The 10,674-nt window shown below is 50.6% G+C and overlaps 1 protein-coding gene across 1 annotated transcript; it reads left to right on the top strand.

Moving 5' to 3' along the window:
* The first annotated feature begins 2,326 nt into the window (after positions 1 to 2,326).
* Positions 2,327 to 9,333, top strand: SPINK2 (serine peptidase inhibitor Kazal type 2). The gene is made up of 4 exons (XM_074992069.1): positions 2,327 to 2,441; positions 2,547 to 2,587; positions 3,543 to 3,652; positions 9,111 to 9,333. The coding sequence occupies exons 1-4, from the start codon at positions 2,366 to 2,368 to the stop codon at positions 9,154 to 9,156; spliced, it is 273 nt and encodes a 90-aa protein (XP_074848170.1). The 5' UTR covers positions 2,327 to 2,365; the 3' UTR covers positions 9,157 to 9,333.
* Positions 9,334 to 10,674: the final 1,341 nt, after the last annotated feature.

Genomic DNA, 10,674 nt, shown 5'->3' with positions numbered 1-10,674 from the left:
CACTCCCATTGTCCCATCCCACATAGCCCTCATACCACTGACCCCCCACTCCCATTGTCCCATCCCACACAGCCCTCATACCACTGACCCCAGTTCCTATTGTCCCATCCCACACAGCCCTCATAGTACTGACCCCCCACTCCCATTGTCCCATCCCACACAGCCCTCATACCACTGACCCCAGTTCCTATTGTCCCATCCCACACAGCCCTCATACCACTGACCCCCCACTCCCATTGTCCCATCCCACACAGCCCTCATACCACTGACCCCAGTTCCTATTGTCCCATCCCACACAGCCCTCATACCACTGACCCCCCACTCCCATTGTCCCATCCCACACAGCCCTCATACCACTGACCCCCCACTCCCACTGTCCCATCCCACACAGCCCTCAAACCACTGACCCCCCACTCCCATTGTCCCATCCCACACAGCCCTCATACTACTGACCCTAGTTCCTATTGTCCCATCCCACACAGCCCTCATACCACTGACCCCCCCACTCCTATTGTCCCATCCCACACAGCCCTCATACCACTGACCCCACTCCCATTGTCCCATCCCACACAGCCCTCATACCACTGACCCCCCACTCCCACTGTCCCATCCCACACAGCCCTCATACCACTGACCCCACTCCCATTGTCCCATCCCACACAGCCCTCATACTACTGACCCTAGTTCCTATTGTCCCATCCCACACAGCCCTCATACCACTGACCCCCCACTCCCATTGTCCCATCCCACATAGCCCTCATACCACTGACCCCCCACTCCCATTGTCCCATCCCACACAGCCCTCATACCACTGACCCCAGTTCCTATTGTCCCATCCCACACAGCCCTCATACCACTGACCCCCACTCCCATTGTCCCATCCCACACAGCCCTCATACCACTGACCCCAATTCCTATTGTCCCATCCCACACAGCCCTCATACCACTGACCCCAGTTCCTATTGTCCCATCCCACACAGCCCTCATACCACTGACCCCACTCCCATTGTCCCATCCCACACAGCCCTCATACCACTGACCCCACTCCCATTGTCCCATCCCACACAGCCCTCATACTACTGACCCTAGTTCCTATTGTCCCATCCCACACAGCCCTCATACCACTGACCCCCCACTCCCATTGTCCCATCCCACACAGCCCTCATACCACTGACCCCCACTCCCATTGTCCCATCCCACATAGCCCTCATACCACTGCCCCCACTCCCATTGTCCCATCCCACACAGCCCTCATACCACTGACCCCAATTCCTATTGTCCCATCCCACACAGCCCTCATACCACTGACCCCAATTCCTATTGTCCCATCCCACACAGCCCTCATACCACTGACCCCAATTCCTATTGTCCCATCCCACATAGCCCTCATACCACTGACCCCCCACTCCCATTGTCCCATCCCACACAGCCCTCATACCACTGACCCCCCACTCCCATTGTCCCATCCCACACAGCCCTCATACCACTGACCCCCACTCCCATTGTCCCATCCCACATAGCCCTCATACCACTGCCCCCACTCCCATTGTCCCATCCCACACAGCCCTCATACCACTGACCCCAATTCCTATTGTCCCATCCCACACAGCCCTCATACCACTGACCCCAATTCCTATTGTCCCATCCCACACAGCCCTCATACCACTGACCCCAATTCCTATTGTCCCATCCCACATAGCCCTCATACCACTGACCCCCCACTCCCATTGTCCCATCCCACACAGCCCTCATACCACTGACCCCCTACTCCCATTGTCCCATCCCACACAGCCCTCATACCACTGACCCCCCACTCCCATTGTCCCATCCCACACAGCCCTCATACCACTGACCCCCCACTCCCATTGTCCCATCCCACACAGCCCTCATACCACTGACCCCCCACTCCCATTGTCCCATCCCACATAGCCCTCATACCACTGACCCCAGTTCCTATTGTCCCATCCCACATAGCCCTCATACCACTGACCCCCCACTCCCATTGTCCCATCCCCCACAGCCCTCATACCACTGACCCCCCACTCCCATTGTCCCATCCCACACAGCCCTCATACCACTGACCCCCCACTCCCATTGTCCCATCCCCCACAGCCCTCATACCACTGACCCCCCCCACACACTCCCATTGTCTCATCCCACACACCTCCCCATTCCATGGACCCTCCCGCTCCATCCTCTCTCTGCTCGTTGTCAGGACCGTCACTGCCCCTCCCTCATACCCGCGGGGGGCGGGTAGTCCCGGGGGCGTGGCCATGGGCGCGGTGTGGGCGTGGCCATGGGCGCGGTGTGGGCGTGGCCAGGGCTATATAAGCGCGCTGCGCGCGGGGCTGCCTGTTGCGCCGGGATGGGGGCGTCGGGCAGCGTGCGGTGCGCGGGCGCGGCGCTCTTGCTGCTGCTGCTGTGCCGCGCGGCGCCGGCGGGTAGGGCGGGGCGGGGCGGGAACGAGCGAGCGAGCGATAGGCCGCAGGGGGCGGGGCGGGGCGGGCGTGTCGCCATGGTAACGCTGCGCTCTTCTCTCCCCGCAGGCTCCTTCCTGCCGTCTCCCGCCTGGGCCAGCGCCGCCTCGGTGAGTGGGGAGCGGCCCGCAGCACCCCCGCCTCCTCCGCGGGCCCCGCGGGCCCTGCCCGGGGCCGCTGAGCCCCCTTCCCCCGCAGGGGCCCCCGCCCGAGCTGCCGTCGCTGTCCCCGGCGCCCCACGGCCGCCCCTGGGCCGGGCCCCCCCTCCCCCGAGCGCCCCGCCCCGCGCCTGAGCCCGTCAGCCTGCGCGAAGGGGCCGCAGCCCGTGGGCCCGGCACTGAGCGCGGCGTTTCGGCCGCAGCCTCCGCCAGGGCGGCCTCGCTGCCCCCTTGGGCGAGCGCGAGCCGGGGGCGGGGGCGGGCCGGGCCGGGCCTTTTCCTGCCCGAGGCGGGCGGCGCTTCCCTCGAGGGAGCCGGCTCTCGGCTTCCCCGCCTTCCCGGGGGCTCTCTGCTCGGGCCGCCGGGCGTGGCATCCCCAACCGCTGCGGTGGCAGCGGGGTGAGCCGCGGGTGCGTGTGGGTCCCTTGATGCCCACGTGGCCGCGGTTGTGCTCGCCGCACCCGTGCCGGCGGCGCGGGGCAGAGCTGCTCTCACCGTACAAACCCCCTGAGGCCAGAGTGGCGCGTTGGGACCAGACCTCGCCCCATGCCGGCCTGTGAGGTGCCACCAGCGCCTTTGTGCCGGCTGAAGGAGGCCAGCGGTTTTGCCGTGGTGTAACTTCTTTTAGCAGTGGTGGCTGAGGCCGCTTGATTCTTGAGCCGTTTGAGTTCTTAGCTAAGCGAGTGTAGGAGGCCATTCAGATGTGAAGCCTGTCTTTGGAAGGAGATGCAGGAGCGCCACACCCCTCTGCAAATGTATGTGAAATGTTAACTTTTATTTTGCATCAGAATACATTAGCGTGCCATTGGCATACGGCAGGGTTTGTAGATTGCTTAATGAGCGAGGTTTCCAAAATGATGATTGGAATTGCTTATCCTAGTGTTTCATAGGTTTGTTTCCTCTTTAGCCAGCATGCCTCTCGTATGGCTTGCCTGGATGTCCAAGGAACTTGGACCCAGTCTGTGGAACTGATGGGCACACTTACCCGAATGAGTGTACACTTTGCCATTCCAACAGGTAATTGTGTAACTCTCATATACTTATCTTTTTGCCTCTGAAGTATGACACAAACTGCACATAAAGTAATGACTCTTTCCCTTCCCTTCCTGGGCTGCTTAGCTGGTGTAAGGTTACAAAGTGTAAGTAACTTGAGCTGAGTAAACCCCATGAAAGTGTTTCCTCAAATATAGATCTCCTACAGCTAGTTCGTGGTGTCACCCTGTCATATGATGGGGTTTCTGGGCACAGCTGAGGGAACCAACTTGCTTAATTCCAGGCCACTTACAGCCCCAGGCTCTGATTTCTTCTCACTTAAGGCAAATCCCACAAGCTGCAAAAGTACCTCTGCCAGCCCTGCTGCCCAGCCAGAAGCCACACAAGCAAACTCATGGGTTCTCCAGTTGCTCCGCAAGCCTAGACCAACAGCCCCCATTCACAGATGAGAGGTTCTTAACACCAGTTTCACCAATTCTGCACTAATTCTTCTGGCCCCAAAGGCTTGTGTCTACACTGCCCCTTCCTTTTGGAAGGGGCATGAAAATGCTAATGAGGTGCTGATATGAATATTTAGTGCCCCATTTGCACAATAACAGCCACTCACCACCTCAAAAGTGCTGCTTTTGGAACGCAAACTAGCCTTATAGATAGGGTTCCTTTGGAAGGGAGATATGCTTTTGAAAGCATCCTTCCTCTGAAAAAAATAAGGAAGGGTGCTTTCAAAAGCAGGGCTTCCTTTAGAAGGAACCCTGTCTACACAGCTAGTTTACATAATTGCAGCCACTTGCTGTGTGAAAAGTGCTGCTTCCAAAATGTAAATGAAACACTGAATATTCATCCATGCCTTAGAGCAGCTTGAAAATGCTAATATTTACCTGCCACTTATGAAAGGGAGGAGTGGTGTAGACACAGCCAAAGGATCCATACACAGTCCCAGGTCAATATATACTGGGATCTTACTTGAATCATCACCATCATCCTGGCTGGGGAGGCAATCACACCACCTATATTGCTAAAATATTTCTGATACAGTAAACCTTCAAGATATGTGCAACCAAGTTGTATGTGTCTCAGGTTAATGCAACTGTCACCCCGACAGAGTTTCCTGGTCCCCAGAGTGGTGGGGAGCTAGGAACCACACAACAGGCCTGGTGCTCCTGGCTCCCCTCTACTTGCAGAGCTGAAAAACTGACCAAGTAGATACACACATCTCATAGAGCTGGAAGGGACCTTGCAAGGTCATCAAGTCTAGTCCCCTGCCCTCTTGGCAGGGCCAAGCAGCATCCCTAACAGACCTTTTTTAAAAGATCTATTTGCTCCAGACCCCTAAATAGCCTCCTCAAGGACTGAGCTCACAACTTGGGCTTTAGCAGGTCAGTGCTCCAACCACTGAGCTATCCCAAAGCAGGAGCCCTGGTCAGTTTCCTGACTCCAAGGGCTGGAGGGGAGCCAGGCTGTGCCTGGTTCCCAGCTACCATCCACTGGCTGGAACCAGGAAACTTAGCTGAGGTTACTGCCCTGGTCCATTTCCCCATTCTGCAAGGGGAAGGGACCCTGGCTGCCAGCTCCCCAGGGCTTGCAGGACCAGAAAACTGATGAGCTTATTACTGGTCAGTTTCCCAAGTCCCCTAAGCAGGGAGGGAGCTGAGAACCCAGCAGCTGCCTAGTTCCTGTCTCCCTGCCACTCTGGGAGCCAGGAAACTGACCAGTCCTGGAGTTCTGGTCAGTCTCATGACTCCTGCAAGCCCAGGGGAGCTGGGATCCAAGGTGCAGCCTGGTTCCCATCTCCCCTTGACTTGTGTGGAAAATTTGAGTTATGTGGGGGTTGCATGTAAGCCGTTTGCAGTTTCTTAACATTGCTGTCTCAGGCAGATATCTGTCAATAGAGAGAGCTGCCATCTCCAGCAGCTCTCTCCATCACTAGGGATAGCAGTTACCTTGTGCCTAGATGCTGAAACTTTAACACTTGAGTGAGTTGGATTTTAACGACTGTTACCTGCTGGGAACAGTAGGGCTGGGGGAGCTGCCCAGCTTAGCAGCCATGGTGAAGAAGCTGCCGGGGGTGGGGAGGAGTGTCTATGGCTGGGGCCGTTTAGGTATGTGGCGGGGGGAGGGTCTAAGACTGCAGGAAGTTTGGGACTGCTGGGGCGGTGTGTAAGCCTGGGGGGCAGTGTGGGGCTGTAGGGGGAGTCTAAAGCTGGGTGCGGTTTGAGGCTGCTGGCAGGTTCTAAGGCTGGGGGCAGTTTGGGACCTGTGGGGGGGGGGGAGTGTTGTGGTTTTTTTTGGTGGGGGGAGGGAGGGGGGAGAAAAACATGGCTGAGGGTGAGGTCTGTAAGGTGGGAGGGCAGGAAATAATACCGTAAACCCTCAGGTTACCCAGGGGTTGGTCCTGCAACTCCTGCACAACTTGAATTTTTCTGCAAGGGGAGTAGAGCCAGGAACCACCAGGGCTGGTCAGTTTCCTGGCTCCCAGAGTAGCAGGAGCTAGGAACCAGAGGCAGGCTGGTTCTAGTCTCCCCCTGGCTTGTGGGACCTGGAAACTGATCAGCTCATGGCTGGTCAATTTCACATTCCCACCAGTGCAGGGGAGGGAACCAGGCTAAGAGTCTTCTCCCTCTCTTCCCCCAGCCGCAGGGCTGTCAGCTGCATGTCTGAGGGAAGGGAAGGAGAAGTCTCCAGCCATGGGGCTGCAGGTCTCCCTGTGCTCCGGCCAAGGACCCCATGGCTTGAGCAGAGCCAGCTGCAGGTCTCCCCATGCCCTGGCCAGGGAATCCAGGGCTGGCTCATATAAGCGGGGGAAGTTCACTCATTTAGTGAACAAAGGTAAGTATGTGTCCCTTGTTTTAGCGAGTACTCATTAGTAAAGTACTCATTAAATGTGGGAGAGTGTACACTGATCATGGGAAGTATTTGTATGGCTTTGTGTGTGCATGAGAAGTCCTGTTGCACCTTAGACTATCAGAGGGGTAGTAGCTATATTAGTCTTAGCCTGTATCCACAAAAACAAGTCCTGTGGATTCATCTGACAGTGAGTCTTTGCTCACAAAAGCTTATGCTCCAAACTGTCTGTTAATATATAAGGTGCCACAGGGCTTCTTGTTTTTAAAGACTGATACATTTTTGGGCATAAGCTTTCCTGGGTGAAAACTACTTAATTGGATGCTTTATCTAAAGAAGTGGGTTTTACCCATGAATGGTGTTGATTGAATGCATTTTTTTAGTCTCTAAGGTACCTCAGATTGGTTTGTTTTCATACAGGAAACTTATACCTGCTGAAACGTTTGTTGCTTATGGTATTTTCTCCTCCCCTAGTTACCTGCTTCAACTTTGCTTACTGTAACTTAATAACTGAACGATAGTCTGTAAGGCATTTGACTGGTGTATCTTAAGTGATTGAAATGACTTAGCAGATAGGTAAGTGCATCCCATCTGAATAAGAGATGGGAATTGGTAAGTTGCTACTGGAGATAGTATTCTGACTGCTATGAATGGCTGCTTTGCAATTCTATTGGCTATCAATCAAAAGATCTCCAAAAGCTTTCAAACAATTCTTTAAACTGCAAATACCTAGACAGCCATTTCACAGAATGAAAAATTGATGTACTGTGGTTGAATAACAAGCCCAGGATTGTAAAAGTTTGTAGCAGAACCACGAGTAGTTTCCAGATCTCTCTCCACTCAGGCTGAGTCTACACTGCCACTTTACTGTGCTGCAACTTTCTGGCTCAGGGTGTGAAACAAGTACACACCCCTAAGCACAGCAATTTGGTGCTGTAAAGCACCAGTGTAAACTGGGCTACTCCCCTGTTGGTGGTGGTTTAGGCAGCATGCTAGGAGAGCTGCCTCCCGGAGTGCTCCTGCTATGACCGTACTTCCACTTCAAAGCTCTGCTGTGGCTGTACTTAATTGCTGTGGCTGCACTTTAATTTTAGAATAGTAACAGAGAGAAAGCTGTGCTAGTCTAGACACTATCAGAACAAAAAAGCAGTCCAGTAGCACTTTGAAGACTAACAAAATACCTAATAAATGATTTTGTTAGTCTTTAAAGTGCTACTGGACTGCTTTTTTGTTTTAATTTTAGAAGTGTAGATAAAGCCTCGGTGTTCCCTTTTCACCATAAGATCCAGACTGCTTTGATTTTTCTTTTAAAAGGCTGAACAAGTTTAGGGTTTGTTTATTTTTAAATGGGTGCTCGGATGAGAACCTCAGCTATACCCTAGAGTTGTATATTCTTTAATTTGGCCGGGGCTGATCTTTGCTTTTATAAACTGTGGATTTTATTCTCGTTTATATTAACCTCCCCCCATGCATTGTCGTGGTATCTGCAGTAGGCTTTTTTGAAGTTTGTCTTCTTAACAACTCGAAGTGCCTGTGTCTTTGGAACTTTTATTTGTAATCCTGACTAACTAATACCAATATTATAACAGTTGATTATCATTTCAGCTCAATAAGTAGCTCTTTTACTTTCAGGTAAAGATTTCATTCAATCATTTGCAGAATGAGCTATTCAAATATAAGAATGAGTGGGTGCCATTTGATTGCTATGATGAGTAAAGTAAATCTTGATGTTTTATGGATGGCTCAGTTCTGCTATGGTAGAGAGGCCTGTGGCTTGTCTTTACTATGGCTCTTTGTGTTTTTAGCAATATGAATAGTTGAACAAATTTGTAAACAGTATAATCAACATTACAGTATACTAAAGTGTGGCTATGGCCAGGAAATTGACTAGATAAAAACATCTTATTGCTTGTAGCTGCATCACACCTCTTAACTAATTAACATAATTTTTTACTATTGTTAAAATGCAAGCTAGAGCCTGCTCTGCTTTATGGGCACAATTGCCAGTTCCAGTTTTAAGAGGCGGAGGTGGATTGCAAATGTCCAGCTTCTAACTCTTCTCATTTTTAGCACGGATACAAACTTGCTTTGTAAACTAAGCAAATGTAATTGTACTATGGTACATCAAAACAAAACTCATTTGCAAACCAGGGAATGCAGAGTTTGGGTCTCCCTTCAAAATCCTGATGATAAATATGTAAAAGGGAGGACCACCTACTACAATAGGAAACTTTTTACCCCTTCCCCCTTTCTCCAGTGGTATTCTAAAAGAGGCCAGGCAGTTTTGTAAGGCTTAAATTTGGCTCTTCTGCAAAGAGTGTGAGCCCTGGTCTCAGGATAGCAATCTTGGGTAGTTGACATTTTGGCATTCATTTTCAGCTTTCTCTATCACAAATACTTTTCTGGTTTATAAACTGATCTCAAGACTTGTGTTGATGACAGATTCAAAAGGCTTTATCTAGTAAATCATGTAAGCATGGAATATAAAACCTTATATGAGTTTTTGCTGGAAACATCACTAAATGTGATTCTACTTGTAAGTTGCAGAAAGAAGATTGATATAATTCTCCAATGGAAAATGCCTTGTATTTACCACTCAGTTAGAATCTATCTGTTAATGGTTTTTTTGTCTTTGTTACAGGGAAAATAAGAGAGCTGTCAAAATTAGATGGAAGGGATACTGCTAATTTAATAGTATTAAACTTTTGAAGAATATGGAACAGATGGAAAGCTGGTCTGAAGAGGAAACAGTGTCTTAAATTTGGCTTTAAGTAGTTGAGCCTGCTTAAACAAGCATGCTTACTTTGCTCTGATACCACTTTTGAACAGACCTAACCATTATTTTTATTAAAATAAGTCATGTTTATGAATGTGCTTGTAAGTCATTTATATATTTTTCTTGGAAGAAAACTGCACTATTGAAGACTTCTGAATCCAATTGGAGTTTGATAGCTATACAGAATCTGAGATGGGATGCTTACTTCCTAAGGGGGGTGGGTAGGTTGGTTTGTGGGAGTCCACAGGTTATACTTCCCATGTTTCTAACCTCCCTGGGTAGGATAATATTTAGCAATTTGATCTACTGAGTAAATTCTGTAGGTGCCACATCTTTTCCCTGCCACTGTAAAGTCTCAGGTAGGCAAGTCTTTGTAATTAAAAGGTGAGCGTATCTTATTCTAGCTTAAAAAAAACTGTCTCCCCTGAGATCTGTTGGTTGCTATAGGCAAGGGCTGTCTTCTACATGCTGAATTTGCATTATAGATTCTTATTGATGAGGCATGGACCTCTGTGGGAAGGAAGCATGCCTTCTGCTCTGGATGCTTAAACTTGTTTTGTAACCATTTGATTCTGTTGTTGAAAGCCCCAGTTGTGTTAATTGTCAGTACAGTAAGTTTTATGCTATACCTGTTTAGCTTTTAGCTACCCATACGTTGCAAACTACTTTTATACACACTTTTCACTTTGACTCTTACTTTGAATGAAAGTATCACCTTGTGCCTGCATTAGTCAGTAGCAAAAGCAAAGTGCCAACTTAATGCCCCTCAGTCTGTTCTCACTGTTATGAAATAATGCCCCTCAGTCTGTTCTCACTGTTATCAAATAATGCATTTCTAGGTTAGTGACATTCTGAAGTCGTTGTGTAGTATGATGCTGACTTTAATATATAAAACTTAGTCTCGGACAGGATTGTACTACAGCCCCCAGGCTGTCTGCTGCCCCTGTCCTGTTAGGTGCTGCTCTGCTGCCAGCCTCAGGGTCCCACCTGGCCTTAGACCTCTACCTTTGGAGGGCAGCAGGCCCAGACCTGAATGTGTAGTGGACATCTAGTGCTCCTCCTGGTAGCTATGGGCACAGCTCTGCCCTACCCCTGGTAATCACAAGGCATCACATGCATACAACTGTGCACATTACTGGGCCTGAAGAACCATTACTCTAGGGTAAAATAACCTTGCTTCTGAGTTCTGCGTGGCTCCCACAGCTCTGTCTGGGGTGTCCTCTTTAGCTGGGCTTGTGAAGGAGTGAGGCACCTGGCTGGTTGCTGAGACCAAGCTGCCTTTGTTTCCTGTGGGTGTGAGGTGGCAGCACAGGAATGTGCTTGATGCAAGTGCAGCCCAGCAGACCCTGCTGTTTGAAGACTGATATTTTTTTTTCTTTTGCTTGGGCCCTATTCTGAGCACAAGTTCCATCCAACTCAAAGAAACCTC

Source organism: Carettochelys insculpta, chromosome 4 (genome assembly GCF_033958435.1).
Source record: "Carettochelys insculpta isolate YL-2023 chromosome 4, ASM3395843v1, whole genome shotgun sequence".
Lineage (NCBI taxonomy): Eukaryota > Metazoa > Chordata > Testudines > Carettochelyidae > Carettochelys > Carettochelys insculpta.
This window is presented reverse-complemented; position numbering and strand designations above follow the sequence as displayed.